Here is a 17,629-nt window from a genome sequence, read left to right as displayed (position 1 = left end):
ACTCTCCACCTACTGTAAGACTCCATTGGAGAGTTCTCATTTTTATGTCATTTGAACTAGCCTTTGATAGCTGACAGGACGGTGTACGTCCTTTCAAGATATCATGTGCCAAACGAAGCCCTTTTGGCAAATGCCATCATTATCTCCAGGCAGGCATTGCTGTTTGAAGGGTGACATCTCAGCCAGAAGGCAGAGGCTGAGCTCCTCTTGTTGCACCAGCTCCCAAAAGAAGCCAAGAAAGGGAGCTGGAACAACAAACCACCCCAACGCCCAGGAAAGCGTTCTTCACGACAGAAGGCTAGAAAATGACCCAACAACCTTGTGGCCCAGAACCCCTCTAGAAAAATCACTGTTCCATAAAAAAGAGAAACACGTGGGAAGTTCCAAGGAGAGGCAATGCCCATGGCCAGTGTACTTTAGAGACGGCCTGACCGCTCCGGGGAAGACACGCACCGACGGAACCCCTTGGGAAACAGCAGTGAGAGTCCTCACCGTCGTAAGGGTTTCCTCTGGGGACAACCTGCCCTGGGCACCACATGGGGGAGCAGACCGGCTTCTCTTCCTCTGCCCCCACACCATTCACTCATGAAGGCAGCTCAGGTGTTCTCATGCCCTGCCTGCCTGCCTGCCTGCCTGCCTGGCTCATCCGTGAGCTGTGACCACCTCCAGGGCAGGACTCCACCTTCTCCTCTCTGTGTACCGTGAATCTGCACACAGTGGGCTTTCAGAACCTTAGGAGACTTGAGCCATTCCCACTCGAGCCAGAACCCTCCCCAGGAAGGAAAACGGCTGTGGAGTCATTTTGGCCCCTGCACTGGTTCCGAAAGCCTGGCGGCTCCTACAGCCTCTACGGTGTGAAGAGGGAGGTCCCTTTTGACAGAGCTTTCCGGCTGTCAGATCTAAGCTGTTGTTTCACTGTCAGCTGTGTCTCTTCCGTTGCAGCCAGGTGGGCCACGCTGCTCCAAAGGGGCTCACAAGCTGAGTGGCAAGGGAGGTATTGAGAGGACAGGGATGGCTACAACGTGCTGCAAACTGAGTGAGGGTCCCCACAATCCTCAGCAAAGGTCTGTGGTGTGCAAGTGGGGAGTAGAGGGCCCCCAAGTTCCAAAGGAAGGGAGGTACTCGGGAGCTAAAGCCCTTGGCTGCTGTGGTAGCAGCTGCAGATGGCAGCTCGTCCACAGTGCACTTCGAATGAGGTCATATGAGCGGGACTCTGGAAATGGCTCCGAAATCAAGAGAAAGGGGTCAGGGTATGTGGGAATCCGGCGGGGGTGGGGGGTGGATGAAGGAAGGTGTCCTTCCTCTCTCCAGTGCAATTTGGTTTGGTGAGTCTCAAAGCTACCAGATGGCACTTCCCAAGTCAGGCCCCCGCAGGAATCAGGGTGGGCTGCGTGCCTCGGCCCCTGCCACAGGGACAAGCCACACCAGTGGCCTCCCTGAGCTCCAATGGCCGGATCTGGGGGTTCTGTCTGGGTGCACACCTCCTTGCTGTGGCCAAGTTCCCCCCTTCTCTGAGCACCAGCTTCATCCTCTCGAATGAGGACATCGATTGCTACCTTGGCACGTTACTCTCTTCATCCTGTGAAGACTCATTAGGCTTATCCTACAATTACTAGCTGGCCCGAAGAGATATCTCCTGAATCCAGATTAAGCTGGAGTCTCCCAGGCTCATCTGGCATGTCTTCCCTGAAGTCTGCCAAAACCCACACCCTTGCATTTCCAGGGACTCCCCTTAGCCAGCTGGGCAGAAAACCCAGCATGGTTCAAACAAGCTGACAGACAAGCGGGAGAGGACTCACGGGCAGACGGCCTCCCTCAGGTCTCGGGTGGAGCTCTGGGACCACAGCAGCAGCGGGCCATCCCAGCGCCTTGGGCTCAGCAGCGCCCTCATTCTCAGGCCGGCGGCTCTGCCCTGAGGGGAGCAGGAAGGTCACCAACTGCCGCAGGCGGACCTCAAGCCCCTCCCACTGCTGGAGCCTGACCTCCCCCGGCCCCACCCCTTCCCCTACCCCAGCAGGACGAGAGCTCGTCTTCCCCTGGCTTCCAACGTGAGGCCCGGCCCTGGGCCCCGATTGGGCACTGCCCCAGTCCGGAGCCAATCACAGTGGCCAGGGAGGTGGAACGCACCGATTGGCCAGGGCCAGGTCATGTGACCATACTCCCCAGGAAACTCAAATATTACCAAGATTCCCTAACAAACCAATGAACAAAATTATCCAGTAAAGGCAAACCGTACATTTTAATGAGGCCAATGTCACAGAAAAAAAAAAAAATCCTTCACAATGAACTGCTCAAGGAAGCTACTAAATAAGCTTTCAGAAAAGTGAAGTCGTTTTTTTTTTTTTTTTTTTTAATAGGGTGACGGAGAGCTATACCTTTCCCATCTATGTGAATTTAGGTTTAAACTAGATTTCCCTCGGCTATTATATAAGACAAAAAACCCCACATCACCCCCTTTCACTCCCCCCACCCCCAAAAAGTGTTTTAGTCTATTGAATTTTTGTGTCCTCAGTTGTGTCTGATTCACGGCAACTCACGAACTCCACACAGCCAGGCTCTTCCGTCCATGGAATTCAGGGCAATTTTTTCTGTCACAGCAAATGCCCACCCTGGGTGATCCAAAGGCAAGGGCTCAGAGGCTCCTGAGAGACTAACTCCTTTCAGCTGAGCACAGAGCTGGCTCCTCACTGGGATGCCTGTGGCCTGGGGCTCCCAGAGGGGAGAGCAGCACTCGCCCCACCGTGTGGTCACTGCTGGAAGTGCAGGCAGCTCCTCACTCCCCCTTGACAGTGTCCCTGAGGGCAGAACAGTGTGAATCTACTCAAGGTGGAAACGCAAACTCCGATGCAACCAAACTTCCCACAAGGTCTCCAAAACCACTCAGGAACAGGGAATTGGAAACTGCAGGGCATGACATGAATGGAGATGGAGACTTGACACCTTACACCGAGTTCACTTCCAGTTATCCCTAGACAAAGTTTCCATGAAAACTTGTCACAAATCTAGAAGAGCAATGAGCAGAAACCGGACATGTGCTTTGAGTCTTCACACACAAAACGAAAAGGCAGCTCACAAAACAACCCAGAGAATACAGTGGACTTTGCAAAATCAAAGATATCTACTGTGGGAAAGACCTCATTACAAAAGCAAAAGACAGGTCATACATCGCGAGACGAATGAGTGGAAACACAAAGCTTCTCAAGGATGTGTCTCCAAACAGACAAAGAACACCAACACGACAAGCCTGTGAAAACTAGGGAAAGGTCTGAAGGGACAGCAGACTGAGGAAGACACACACAGAGTATCCCGGATGATGTCCAGCACTGAGGGCCTGGAGAAACAACAGTCTAGTTGCACTCCCTCAGGCCTGTGTGACCCTGGATGAGGCCTCTGTTTCCCGGTGGCTCTGAGAGATGGACAGGGAGGAAGGGGAAGAGAAATCACTTGCATTTCTAATACTCACAGCAAAGTCTTCCAATGAGAAGGGAATTATCACCCCCACTGACAATGCCATTCACTGAAGTGATACCCACGAGTCCATCTAACCCAGAAGGGAAGGAAGGACCTGTCCTGACAAAACGGCGAGAGATGGAAGAAGGAAGATCAAGCCCACACCAACCACTGGAAAGAGAAGCTGTGCTCAGGGCTTGAAAGAATTCCTATTGGGAAAATGATGTCACAGCCCCACAAGGCAATCCACAGCTTCGATGCTATTCCTCCCAAAAGGCCAATGCATTTTCGCACCGAACAAAGAATTGCAAAAGGGGTACGGAAACAGAAAAGAGCCTAAATTGTCAATACAATCCGACGAAAAAGCCCCGATACGGACATCCAAGGTTGTGTGAAAGGAAATTAGACGACCAAACTAGGATCCTCAGGAGAGTATCGGAGAAGGCGATGGCGACCCACTCCAGTACTCTTGCCTGGAAAATGCCATGGACGGAGGAGCCTGGTAGGCTGCAGGCCATGGGGTCGCACAGAGTCAGGCACGACTGAAGTGACTTAGCCGCAGCGGCAGCAGCAGGACAGTATGCTATTGGGAATACAACAACACACACAGATCCAGATCGATGGAATAAAGTTGAGGGTCCAGAAACAAACCCCGGCATCCATGGTCAACTCATCTCTGACACAGAAGGGGAGAATATCCAAATGGGAACAAGAAAGCCTCTTCAATAAATGTCCATGGGAAAACCAGACAGCTACATCTGAAGAACGCTATTGGTTTTGATCTCACACCACCTCAATATCGGGGAAAAACCTCACCCTAAAGACTGATATCATGAGATAGCTAGAAAGAAGCGTAGGTCAAAGGCTCCTTAACATCAGAGTCTCCTTGCCATTTGCTGGGCGGAGGTAGAAATGGGTCTCTTCAAGTAAGGGAAAGAGGAAAACGAAGTACGCCAACGGGTTTCCATCCAATGGAACCTCTTCACAACAGAGAAGCTAAGCATTCAGAAATGCAAAAGATAGGAAACGGAACATGAGAGACTCCTTGCAAGTGGTGTATCTGAGAAGGGGTTCATATGGAAAGAGACGAAGAATGCACAGCACTCAGATTCCAAGAAACACCACCACCACCCTTGACCCTTCCCCCATGACCAACTCCGACCTAAAGCCTTTCTCTCCCTCTAACCTATCCCTAAAACATAACCCTCATCTAATCATATACATGTGCATTCCTAGCATCCATCCATCCACACACGAGAGAGAAAGAGGAAGACACAGACTGAATCGAGAAGGGAAAAGAGAGGGACAGAGCCAGAGAGAGACACGGAACCAGAGAGAGGAAAGGAATCGACGGTCCAGACTTTTCATCAATCTGTCTCGAAGGTAGAAGCAACGACAGCGCCCATCCACCCCAGAAGGGGGAAAAGGACGGAAGGTTTGGAGAGGAAAAGACAAGAACGCAGGGAGCCCTTAGAAGCTCAGCCACCCGCAGAAGCCAAGCTGGGACACTTGAACAGAATCTCAATGGAAACAGAGGACCAGAAAGTTGGCTACTCTTTTCTATAAGAGAGGGAGACCTTCGAGTCTTCCTTTCGGTCCTCCAACTTGGATGCGGGGTCTCAAAACAGTCAGGAGGGGGAGTGCCTTTTCCTGGGTACCACGGCGCATCCAGGCCTCGTTCTGCCCCATTCTGTGCTGTGTCAGCCCTGGATGGAGTCTTTCTTTCTGAAGTCTCAGCGCACAAGCTCCACGTGATATCGGCCCCAGGTGGAAAGGCATGGAGCTGCTCGTAGGCCGACAGAACTAGGAAGCAGATGGGAGAATGACCCCCACTCTGCAGATGGAGAGACTGGGGAAACCCTGAGGGGCATACGCTTGTCCAGGGCCACACCACTTATGAGAAGAAGGAGCCTGGTCTGAGAGCAGCGGGGTCCTCGGAGCTCAGGCCCTGGCTGCACCCAGGCCTCCCCAGGGCTGTGGGCTGGGCAGTGTGGCTGTCACTGTGCCTGCACATGGCCTAAGGGGGGTGGTCGAGCAGTCAGAAACCCAGAGATTCCCTTGGGAAGCTTTGGGGAAGGGACCTCAGCACGAACCCCAGGAAATGATGTCACCTGCCGGCAACAGAACCCAACAGAACCCGCAACCCGGGTATCCAGGCCTCCAGAGCGGAGAGGAGCCCCCAGCCAGATCACTTGCTGCCAGGATGTTCTGCTGTTTGCCCCTGCCCAGAGGCCGGGGCCTCAGGAGAGCTCACAGGCAGTGTGCGTGGGCACCCTGTCAACGTTGGCTCAGGGCACCCCCGAGAGGCCTCTGGCCCTTTGCCCGGAGAAACAGAAAGGTAACACGGGGAGCCCCAGGCCGGGCCAGGCCACCTCTCCCATGCCACCCGGAAACACCGGGTCCTTTGCCTGTGTGTGTGGATGCGGGTTTCTCGGGGTGTGTCTCCCTCAAGGAAGCCCAGGCGGATGTGGGGTCAGAAGCCGACGGGCAAGTTGTGTCCACACCCCAGGGGAGAGCAGGCTGGCTGGGATGGGGAGAGTGCGGGCAGCGCCGGCCGCCCAGGCTGGCCTCACACCCTCAGGTGGGTCTCTTTCCTCCCGGGTGGGGATCTGAGCAGACACACGTCTCTGACCCTTCTGGGAAGAGAAGTTCGAGCAGGCAGAAGCAGCGGCTCCACTGGCCAGGCCCAGCTCGGAAAACTCCCAGCACGGCTGGCTGACGGTCACTGTCGTTGCAGAGCTTCCCACGTGATGAGGCCGAGGACGGGGACACCCCGTCCACCTCCCGGAGGGAGGGGTCGGAGCACCACCCCCCCGCCCCTGAGGCCCAGTGCAGGCTCCAGGTGAGCGTGCCCACGGAGGCATCAGCCCCACCGGGGGCGAAGCGGAGGCGGGGAAGGCCTGCTGCCGAGACACCGCCCAGGATACACCCGGCGGCCCAGTCTGAGGCTGCCACGGAGCTCAGCACACCCGGCTCCGACCCGGAGTCCCGAGAACCCCGGCCTCTGAGGCAGCAGGAGGACCTGGAGCCCAGCACGCCAGAGCACAGAGGTGAGGACGCTGGGGCTGGTGCACGGGAGTGTGTGGGGAGGGGGTGCTGAGCTACACAGGGACGAGTCCCCGAAAGATGCTGCTGGGCCTACAGCAAGCGCTGGCCTCACACCCCCACCCCCATCTTGCACACTTCAGTCCCAAAAGACATCCGACCCTGGGTATTCTTTGGGAATCTCTTGGAAGCTTTCTGTCCCGGGATACGCACATGCCAAGGCTGGCCTGTGGGCAAACTTTGCTTCTCCCTCAGCTCTAGCACTGGCCTCCAACTGGAACCAGGCTCCACTTCCCAGACCTGTCCCTACAGAGGTGGTGGCTCCAGGTGCAGGACCCAGGGATCCACCGAGGGCAGATGGAGAACCGAGACTTGCCCTCGCAGAGACACCAGGCCAGCTGGGTTCTGGCCAGCACACCGGGCAGATCGGATCTCCGTGCCTGCAGGACCCCCAGCCCCAGGCACTGATGTCCCACCCCCTCAGCCAGAACCTCCACCTCCACGTGCACCTGTACCTGCTCGGGCTTTGGCAGGAGAACCCGAGGCAGAGGAGGAGTCACCGCCTCGGCAGGGAGAGCCTGCCCTGGCTCCCGCGCAACACCCAGACGCCGACGATGACTCACCCGCCCCTGCAGGAAGAACGAGCCCCCGCTCTGGACAGAGACCCAGAGCCCTTGCCGGAAACACCACGTCCAGGGGAGCGTTCGGCTCTGCCGCCTCCATCCCTGTCGGCTCACCGTGGACGCCGTCAACTCGGTCTGCCCCCAGGGGACATGGAGTTCCTTTCCCCTGAACTGCTTTGCATTTGGTTTGTTTCCACCTTACTGGTGATGTTTTACTTTTTGTATGGTTTCGTGTATTTTTGTTGGTTAAGTTGGGATTAGTAAACTTTTTCATCATTGTTGCAATTTGGGAACACTGTTGTGTGACTCTGGTGATACTGTGTTACCATCACCACTTTGTGGTTTCAGACCCGTTTGATCTTTATGCCCCACCCCCCAACAAAGCCTGGATTCAAGGCAAGCACGCCCTGTTCATCCCTCCCCCCGATCCTGAACACAATTTCAACTTTTCTTTCTGCATTCCTTCCTATATTCTTGGTGTCCCCAATCAATGACTCTCAGTGAAATGACTGAAGGAGTTTCTTTCGGACTCTCCACCTACTGTAAGACTCCATTGGAGAGTTCTCATTTTTATGTCATTTGAACTAGCCTTTGATAGCTGACAGGACGGTGTACGTCCTTTCAAGATATCATGTGCCAAACGAAGCCCTGTTGGCAAATGCCATCATTATCTCCAGGCAGGCATTGCTGTTTGAAGGGTGACATCTCAGCCAGAAGGCAGAGGCTGAGCTCCTCTTGTTGCACCAGCTCCCAAAAGAAGCCAAGAAAGGGAGCTGGAACAACAAACCACCCCAACGCCCAGGAAAGCGTTCTTCACGACAGAAGGCTAGAAAATGACCCAACAACCTTGTGGCCCAGAACCCCTCTAGAAAAATCACTGTTCCATAAAAAAGAGAAACACGTGGGAAGTTCCAAGGAGAGGCAATGCCCATGGCCAGTGTACTTTAGAGACGGCCTGACCGCTCCGGGGAAGACACGCACCGACGGAACCCCTTGGGAAACAGCAGTGAGAGTCCTCACCGTCGTAAGGGTTTCCTCTGGGGACAACCTGCCCTGGGCACCACATGGGGGAGCAGACCGGCTTCTCTTCCTCTGCCCCCACACCATTCACTCATGAAGGCAGCTCAGGTGTTCTCATGCCCTGCCTGCCTGCCTGCCTGCCTGCCTGGCTCATCCGTGAGCTGTGACCACCTCCAGGGCAGGACTCCACCTTCTCCTCTCTGTGTACCGTGAATCTGCACACAGTGGGCTTTCAGAACCTTAGGAGACTTGAGCCATTCCCACTCGAGCCAGAACCCTCCCCAGGAAGGAAAACGGCTGTGGAGTCATTTTGGCCCCTGCACTGGTTCCGAAAGCCTGGCGGCTCCTACAGCCTCTACGGTGTGAAGAGGGAGGTCCCTTTTGACAGAGCTTTCCGGCTGTCAGATCTAAGCTGTTGTTTCACTGTCAGCTGTGTCTCTTCCGTTGCAGCCAGGTGGGCCACGCTGCTCCAAAGGGGCTCACAAGCTGAGTGGCAAGGGAGGTATTGAGAGGACAGGGATGGCTACAACGTGCTGCAAACTGAGTGAGGGTCCCCACAATCCTCAGCAAAGGTCTGTGGTGTGCAAGTGGGGAGTAGAGGGCCCCCAAGTTCCAAAGGAAGGGAGGTACTCGGGAGCTAAAGCCCTTGGCTGCTGTGGTAGCAGCTGCAGATGGCAGCTCGTCCACAGTGCACTTCGAATGAGGTCATATGAGCGGGACTCTGGAAATGGCTCCGAAATCAAGAGAAAGGGGTCAGGGTATGTGGGAATCCGGCGGGGGTGGGGGGTGGATGAAGGAAGGTGTCCTTCCTCTCTCCAGTGCAATTTGGTTTGGTGAGTCTCAAAGCTACCAGATGGCACTTCCCAAGTCAGGCCCCCGCAGGAATCAGGGTGGGCTGCGTGCCTCGGCCCCTGCCACAGGGACAAGCCACACCAGTGGCCTCCCTGAGCTCCAATGGCCGGATCTGGGGGTTCTGTCTGGGTGCACACCTCCTTGCTGTGGCCAAGTTCCCCCCTTCTCTGAGCACCAGCTTCATCCTCTCGAATGAGGACATCGATTGCTACCTTGGCACGTTACTCTCTTCATCCTGTGAAGACTCATTAGGCTTATCCTACAATTACTAGCTGGCCCGAAGAGATATCTCCTGAATCCAGATTAAGCTGGAGTCTCCCAGGCTCATCTGGCATGTCTTCCCTGAAGTCTGCCAAAACCCACACCCTTGCATTTCCAGGGACTCCCCTTAGCCAGCTGGGCAGAAAACCCAGCATGGTTCAAACAAGCTGACAGACAAGCGGGAGAGGACTCACGGGCAGACGGCCTCCCTCAGGTCTCGGGTGGAGCTCTGGGACCACAGCAGCAGCGGGCCATCCCAGCGCCTTGGGCTCAGCAGCGCCCTCATTCTCAGGCCGGCGGCTCTGCCCTGAGGGGAGCAGGAAGGTCACCAACTGCCGCAGGCGGACCTCAAGCCCCTCCCACTGCTGGAGCCTGACCTCCCCCGGCCCCACCCCTTCCCCTACCCCAGCAGGACGAGAGCTCGTCTTCCCCTGGCTTCCAACGTGAGGCCCGGCCCTGGGCCCCGATTGGGCACTGCCCCAGTCCGGAGCCAATCACAGTGGCCAGGGAGGTGGAACGCACCGATTGGCCAGGGCCAGGTCATGTGACCATACTCCCCAGGAAACTCAAATATTACCAAGATTCCCTAACAAACCAATGAACAAAATTATCCAGTAAAGGCAAACCGTACATTTTAATGAGGCCAATGTCACAGAAAAAAAAAAAAATCCTTCACAATGAACTGCTCAAGGAAGCTACTAAATAAGCTTTCAGAAAAGTGAAGTCGTTTTTTTTTTTTTTTTTTTAATAGGGTGACGGAGAGCTATACCTTTCCCATCTATGTGAATTTAGGTTTAAACTAGATTTCCCTCGGCTATTATATAAGACAAAAAACCCCACATCACCCCCTTTCACTCCCCCCACCCCCAAAAAGTGTTTTAGTCTATTGAATTTTTGTGTCCTCAGTTGTGTCTGATTCACGGCAACTCACGAACTCCACACAGCCAGGCTCTTCCGTCCATGGAATTCAGGGCAATTTTTTCTGTCACAGCAAATGCCCACCCTGGGTGATCCAAAGGCAAGGGCTCAGAGGCTCCTGAGAGACTAACTCCTTTCAGCTGAGCACAGAGCTGGCTCCTCACTGGGATGCCTGTGGCCTGGGGCTCCCAGAGGGGAGAGCAGCACTCGCCCCCACCGTGTGGTCACTGCTGGAAGTGCAGGCAGCTCCTCACTCCCCCTTGACAGTGTCCCTGAGGGCAGAACAGTGTGAATCTACTCAAGGTGGAAACGCAAACTCCGATGCAACCAAACTTCCCACAAGGTCTCCAAAACCACTCAGGAACAGGGAATTGGAAACTGCAGGGCATGACATGAATGGAGATGGAGACTTGACACCTTACACCGAGTTCACTTCCAGTTATCCCTAGACAAAGTTTCCATGAAAACTTGTCACAAATCTAGAAGAGCAATGAGCAGAAACCGGACATGTGCTTTGAGTCTTCACACACAAAACGAAAAGGCAGCTCACAAAACAACCCAGAGAATACAGTGGACTTTGCAAAATCAAAGATATCTACTGTGGGAAAGACCTCATTACAAAAGCAAAAGACAGGTCATACATCGCGAGACGAATGAGTGGAAACACAAAGCTTCTCAAGGATGTGTCTCCAAACAGACAAAGAACACCAACACGACAAGCCTGTGAAAACTAGGGAAAGGTCTGAAGGGACAGCAGACTGAGGAAGACACACACAGAGTATCCCGGATGATGTCCAGCACTGAGGGCCTGGAGAAACAACAGTCTAGTTGCACTCCCTCAGGCCTGTGTGACCCTGGATGAGGCCTCTGTTTCCCGGTGGCTCTGAGAGATGGACAGGGAGGAAGGGGAAGAGAAATCACTTGCATTTCTAATACTCACAGCAAAGTCTTCCAATGAGAAGGGAATTATCACCCCCACTGACAATGCCATTCACTGAAGTGATACCCACGAGTCCATCTAACCCAGAAGGGAAGGAAGGACCTGTCCTGACAAAACGGCGAGAGATGGAAGAAGGAAGATCAAGCCCACACCAACCACTGGAAAGAGAAGCTGTGCTCAGGGCTTGAAAGAATTCCTATTGGGAAAATGATGTCACAGCCCCACAAGGCAATCCACAGCTTCGATGCTATTCCTCCCAAAAGGCCAATGCATTTTCGCACCGAACAAAGAATTGCAAAAGGGGTACGGAAACAGAAAAGAGCCTAAATTGTCAATACAATCCGACGAAAAAGCCCCGATACGGACATCCAAGGTTGTGTGAAAGGAAATTAGACGACCAAACTAGGATCCTCAGGAGAGTATCGGAGAAGGCGATGGCGACCCACTCCAGTACTCTTGCCTGGAAAATGCCATGGACGGAGGAGCCTGGTAGGCTGCAGGCCATGGGGTCGCACAGAGTCAGGCACGACTGAAGTGACTTAGCCGCAGCGGCAGCAGCAGGACAGTATGCTATTGGGAATACAACAACACACACAGATCCAGATCGATGGAATAAAGTTGAGGGTCCAGAAACAAACCCCGGCATCCATGGTCAACTCATCTCTGACACAGAAGGGGAGAATATCCAAATGGGAACAAGAAAGCCTCTTCAATAAATGTCCATGGGAAAACCAGACAGCTACATCTGAAGAACGCTATTGGTTTTGATCTCACACCACCTCAATATCGGGGAAAAACCTCACCCTAAAGACTGATATCATGAGATAGCTAGAAAGAAGCGTAGGTCAAAGGCTCCTTAACATCAGAGTCTCCTTGCCATTTGCTGGGCGGAGGTAGAAATGGGTCTCTTCAAGTAAGGGAAAGAGGAAAACGAAGTACGCCAACGGGTTTCCATCCAATGGAACCTCTTCACAACAGAGAAGCTAAGCATTCAGAAATGCAAAAGATAGGAAACGGAACATGAGAGACTCCTTGCAAGTGGTGTATCTGAGAAGGGGTTCATATGGAAAGAGACGAAGAATGCACAGCACTCAGATTCCAAGAAACACCACCACCACCCTTGACCCTTCCCCCATGACCAACTCCGACCTAAAGCCTTTCTCTCCCTCTAACCTATCCCTAAAACATAACCCTCATCTAATCATATACATGTGCATTCCTAGCATCCATCCATCCACACACGAGAGAGAAAGAGGAAGACACAGACTGAATCGAGAAGGGAAAAGAGAGGGACAGAGCCAGAGAGAGACACGGAACCAGAGAGAGGAAAGGAATCGACGGTCCAGACTTTTCATCAATCTGTCTCGAAGGTAGAAGCAACGACAGCGCCCATCCACCCCAGAAGGGGGAAAAGGACGGAAGGTTTGGAGAGGAAAAGACAAGAACGCAGGGAGCCCTTAGAAGCTCAGCCACCCGCAGAAGCCGAGCTGGGACACTTGAACAGAATCTCAATGGAAACAGAGGACCAGAAAGTTGGCTACTCTTTTCTATAAGAGAGGGAGACCTTCGAGTCTTCCTTTCGGTCCTCCAACTTGGATGCGGGGTCTCAAAACAGTCAGGAGGGGGAGTGCCTTTTCCTGGGTACCACGGCGCATCCAGGCCTCGTTCTGCCCCATTCTGTGCTGTGTCAGCCCTGGATGGAGTCTTTCTTTCTGAAGTCTCAGCGCACAAGCTCCACGTGATATCGGCCCCAGGTGGAAAGGCATGGAGCTGCTCGTAGGCCGACAGAACTAGGAAGCAGATGGGAGAATGACCCCCACTCTGCAGATGGAGAGACTGGGGAAACCCTGAGGGGCATACGCTTGTCCAGGGCCACACCACTTATGAGAAGAAGGAGCCTGGTCTGAGAGCAGCGGGGTCCTCGGAGCTCAGGCCCTGGCTGCACCCAGGCCTCCCCAGGGCTGTGGGCTGGGCAGTGTGGCTGTCACTGTGCCTGCACATGGCCTAAGGGGGGTGGTCGAGCAGTCAGAAACCCAGAGATTCCCTTGGGAAGCTTTGGGGAAGGGACCTCAGCACGAACCCCAGGAAATGATGTCACCTGCCGGCAACAGAACCCAACAGAACCCGCAACCCGGGTATCCAGGCCTCCAGAGCGGAGAGGAGCCCCCAGCCAGATCACTTGCTGCCAGGATGTTCTGCTGTTTGCCCCTGCCCAGAGGCCGGGGCCTCAGGAGAGCTCACAGGCAGTGTGCGTGGGCACCCTGTCAACGTTGGCTCAGGGCACCCCCGAGAGGCCTCTGGCCCTTTGCCCGGAGAAACAGAAAGGTAACACGGGGAGCCCCAGGCCGGGCCAGGCCACCTCTCCCATGCCACCCGGAAACACCGGGTCCTTTGCCTGTGTGTGTGGCTGCGGGTTTCTCGGGGTGTGTCTCCCTCAAGGAAGCCCAGGCGGATGTGGGGTCAGAAGCCGACGGGCAAGTTGTGTCCACACCCCAGGGGAGAGCAGGCTGGCTGGGATGGGGAGAGTGCGGGCAGCGCCGGCCGCCCAGGCTGGCCTCACACCCTCAGGTGGGTCTCTTTCCTCCCGGGTGGGGATCTGAGCAGACACACGTCTCTGACCCTTCTGGGAAGAGAAGTTCGAGCAGGCAGAAGCAGCGGCTCCACTGGCCAGGCCCAGCTCGGAAAAGTCCCAGCACGGCTGGCTGACGGTCACTGTCGTTGCAGAGCTTCCCACGTGATGAGGCCGAGGACGGGGACACCCCGTCCACCTCCCGGAGGGAGGGGTCGGAGCACCACCCCCCCGCCCCTGAGGCCCAGTGCAGGCTCCAGGTGAGCGTGCCCACGGAGGCATCAGCCCCACCGGGGGCGAAGCGGAGGCGGGGAAGGCCTGCTGCCGAGACACCGCCCAGGATACACCCGGCGGCCCAGTCTGAGGCTGCCACGGAGCTCAGCACACCCGGCTCCGACCCGGAGTCCCGAGAACCCCGGCCTCTGAGGCAGCAGGAGGACCTGGAGCCCAGCACGCCAGAGCACAGAGGTGAGGACGCTGGGGCTGGTGCACGGGAGTGTGTGGGGAGGGGGTGCTGAGCTACACAGGGACGAGTCCCCGAAAGATGCTGCTGGGCCTACAGCAAGCGCTGGCCTCACACCCCCACCCCCATCTTGCACACTTCAGTCCCAAAAGACATCCGACCCTGGGTATTCTTTGGGAATCTCTTGGAAGCTTTCTGTCCCGGGATACGCACATGCCAAGGCTGGCCTGTGGGCAAACTTTGCTTCTCCCCCAGCTCTAGCACTGGCCTCCAACTGGAACCAGGCTCCACTTCCCAGACCTGTCCCTACAGAGGTGGTGGCTCCAGGTGCAGGACCCAGGGATCCACCGAGGGCAGATGGAGAACCGAGACTTGCCCTCGCAGAGACACCAGGCCAGCTGGGTTCTGGCCAGCACACCGGGCAGATCGGATCTCCGTGCCTGCAGGACCCCCAGCCCCAGGCACTGATGTCCCACCCCCTCAGCCAGAACCTCCACCTCCACGTGCACCTGTACCTGCTCGGGCTTTGGCAGGAGAACCCGAGGCAGAGGAGGAGTCACCGCCTCGGCAGGGAGAGCCTGCCCTGGCTCCCGCGCAACACCCAGACGCCGACGATGACTCACCCGCCCCTGCAGGAAGAACGAGCCCCCGCTCTGGACAGAGACCCAGAGCCCTTGCCGGAAACACCACGTCCAGGGGAGCGGTCGGCTCTGCCGCCTCCATCCCTGTCGGCTCACCGTGGACGCCGTCAACTCGGTCTGCCCCCAGGGGACATGGAGTTCCTTTCCCCTGAACTGCTTTGCATTTGGTTTGTTTCCACCTTACTGGTGATGTTTTACTTTTTGTATGGTTTCGTGTATTTTTGTTGGTTAAGTTGGGATTAGTAAACTTTTTCATCATTGTTGCAATTTGGGAACACTGTTGTGTGACTCTGGTGATACTGTGTTACCATCACCACTTTGTGGTTTCAGACCCGTTTGATCTTTATGCCCCACCCCCCAACAAAGCCTGGATTCAAGGCAAGCACGCCCTGTTCATCCCTCCCCCCGATCCTGAACACAATTTCAACTTTTCTTTCTGCATTCCTTCCTATATTCTTGGTGTCCCCAATCAATGACTCTCAGTGAAATGACTGAAGGAGTTTCTTTCGGACTCTCCACCTACTGTAAGACTCCATTGGAGAGTTCTCATTTTTATGTCATTTGAACTAGCCTTTGATAGCTGACAGGACGGTGTACGTCCTTTCAAGATATCATGTGCCAAACGAAGCCCTGTTGGCAAATGCCATCATTATCTCCAGGCAGGCATTGCTGTTTGAAGGGTGACATCTCAGCCAGAAGGCAGAGGCTGAGCTCCTCTTGTTGCACCAGCTCCCAAAAGAAGCCAAGAAAGGGAGCTGGAACAACAAACCACCCCAACGCCCAGGAAAGCGTTCTTCACGACAGAAGGCTAGAAAATGACCCAACAACCTTGTGGCCCAGAACCCCTCTAGAAAAATCACTGTTCCATAAAAAAGAGAAACACGTGGGAAGTTCCAAGGAGAGGCAATGCCCATGGCCAGTGTACTTTAGAGACGGCCTGACCGCTCCGGGGAAGACACGCACCGACGGAACCCCTTGGGAAACAGCAGTGAGAGTCCTCACCGTCGTAAGGGTTTCCTCTGGGGACAACCTGCCCTGGGCACCACATGGGGGAGCAGACCGGCTTCTCTTCCTCTGCCCCCACACCATTCACTCATGAAGGCAGCTCAGGTGTTCTCATGCCCTGCCTGCCTGCCTGCCTGCCTGCCTGGCTCATCCGTGAGCTGTGACCACCTCCAGGGCAGGACTCCACCTTCTCCTCTCTGTGTACCGTGAATCTGCACACAGTGGGCTTTCAGAACCTTAGGAGACTTGAGCCATTCCCACTCGAGCCAGAACCCTCCCCAGGAAGGAAAACGGCTGTGGAGTCATTTTGGCCCCTGCACTGGTTCCGAAAGCCTGGCGGCTCCTACAGCCTCTACGGTGTGAAGAGGGAGGTCCCTTTTGACAGAGCTTTCCGGCTGTCAGATCTAAGCTGTTGTTTCACTGTCAGCTGTGTCTCTTCCGTTGCAGCCAGGTGGGCCACGCTGCTCCAAAGGGGCTCACAAGCTGAGTGGCAAGGGAGGTATTGAGAGGACAGGGATGGCTACAACGTGCTGCAAACTGAGTGAGGGTCCCCACAATCCTCAGCAAAGGTCTGTGGTGTGCAAGTGGGGAGTAGAGGGCCCCCAAGTTCCAAAGGAAGGGAGGTACTCGGGAGCTAAAGCCCTTGGCTGCTGTGGTAGCAGCTGCAGATGGCAGCTCGTCCACAGTGCACTTCGAATGAGGTCATATGAGCGGGACTCTGGAAATGGCTCCGAAATCAAGAGAAAGGGGTCAGGGTATGTGGGAATCCGGCGGGGGTGGGGGGTGGATGAAGGAAGGTGTCCTTCCTCTCTCCAGTGCAATTTGGTTTGGTGAGTCTCAAAGCTACCAGATGGCACTTCCCAAGTCAGGCCCCCGCAGGAATCAGGGTGGGCTGCGTGCCTCGGCCCCTGCCACAGGGACAAGCCACACCAGTGGCCTCCCTGAGCTCCAATGGCCGGATCTGGGGGTTCTGTCTGGGTGCACACCTCCTTGCTGTGGCCAAGTTCCCCCCTTCTCTGAGCACCAGCTTCATCCTCTCGAATGAGGACATCGATTGCTACCTTGGCACGTTACTCTCTTCATCCTGTGAAGACTCATTAGGCTTATCCTACAATTACTAGCTGGCCCGAAGAGATATCTCCTGAATCCAGATTAAGCTGGAGTCTCCCAGGCTCATCTGGCATGTCTTCCCTGAAGTCTGCCAAAACCCACACCCTTGCATTTCCAGGGACTCCCCTTAGCCAGCTGGGCAGAAAACCCAGCATGGTTCAAACAAGCTGACAGACAAGCGGGAGAGGACTCACGGGCAGACGGCCTCCCTCAGGTCTCGGGTGGAGCTCTGGGACCACAGCAGCAGCGGGCCATCCCAGCGCCTTGGGCTCAGCAGCGCCCTCATTCTCAGGCCGGCGGCTCTGCCCTGAGGGGAGCAGGAAGGTCACCAACTGCCGCAGGCGGACCTCAAGCCCCTCCCACTGCTGGAGCCTGACCTCCCCCGGCCCCACCCCTTCCCCTACCCCAGCAGGACGAGAGCTCGTCTTCCCCTGGCTTCCAACGTGAGGCCCGGCCCTGGGCCCCGATTGGGCACTGCCCCAGTCCGGAGCCAATCACAGTGGCCAGGGAGGTGGAACGCACCGATTGGCCAGGGCCAGGTCATGTGACCATACTCCCCAGGAAACTCAAATATTACCAAGATTCCCTAACAAACCAATGAACAAAATTATCCAGTAAAGGCAAACCGTACATTTTAATGAGGCCAATGTCACAGAAAAAAAAAAAATCCTTCACAATGAACTGCTCAAGGAAGCTACTAAATAAGCTTTCAGAAAAGTGAAGTCGTTTTTT

General features: G+C 55.3%; 2 protein-coding genes across 2 annotated transcripts; both read left to right on the top strand.

Annotated features, from left to right (window-relative positions):
- Positions 1-2,338: 2,338 nt before the first annotated feature.
- LOC145529912 (uncharacterized) lies at positions 2,339-7,408 on the top strand. Its single transcript, XM_081550678.1, has 3 exons — positions 2,339-5,788; positions 6,188-6,500; positions 6,751-7,408. Exons 1-3 carry the CDS (start codon positions 5,552-5,554, stop codon positions 7,377-7,379), a joined length of 1,179 nt encoding a protein of 392 aa, XP_081406804.1. The 5' UTR covers positions 2,339-5,551; the 3' UTR covers positions 7,380-7,408.
- Positions 7,409-10,413: 3,005 nt separating this feature from the next.
- LOC145529889 (uncharacterized) lies at positions 10,414-15,049 on the top strand. Its single transcript, XM_081550651.1, has 3 exons — positions 10,414-13,434; positions 13,834-14,146; positions 14,397-15,049. The coding sequence occupies exons 1-3, from the start codon at positions 13,198-13,200 to the stop codon at positions 15,023-15,025; spliced, it is 1,179 nt and encodes a 392-aa protein (XP_081406777.1). The 5' UTR covers positions 10,414-13,197; the 3' UTR covers positions 15,026-15,049.
- The last annotated feature ends 2,580 nt before the right edge of the window (positions 15,050-17,629 follow it).

The sequence above is a fragment of the Giraffa tippelskirchi genome, chromosome 12 (genome assembly GCF_054371585.1).
Source record: "Giraffa tippelskirchi isolate mGirTip1 chromosome 12, T2T-mGirTip1v1.2.pri, whole genome shotgun sequence".
Lineage (NCBI taxonomy): Eukaryota > Metazoa > Chordata > Mammalia > Artiodactyla > Giraffidae > Giraffa > Giraffa tippelskirchi.
Note: the sequence above shows the minus strand (reverse complement) of the source record. Positions and strands in the feature narration are given on the sequence as shown.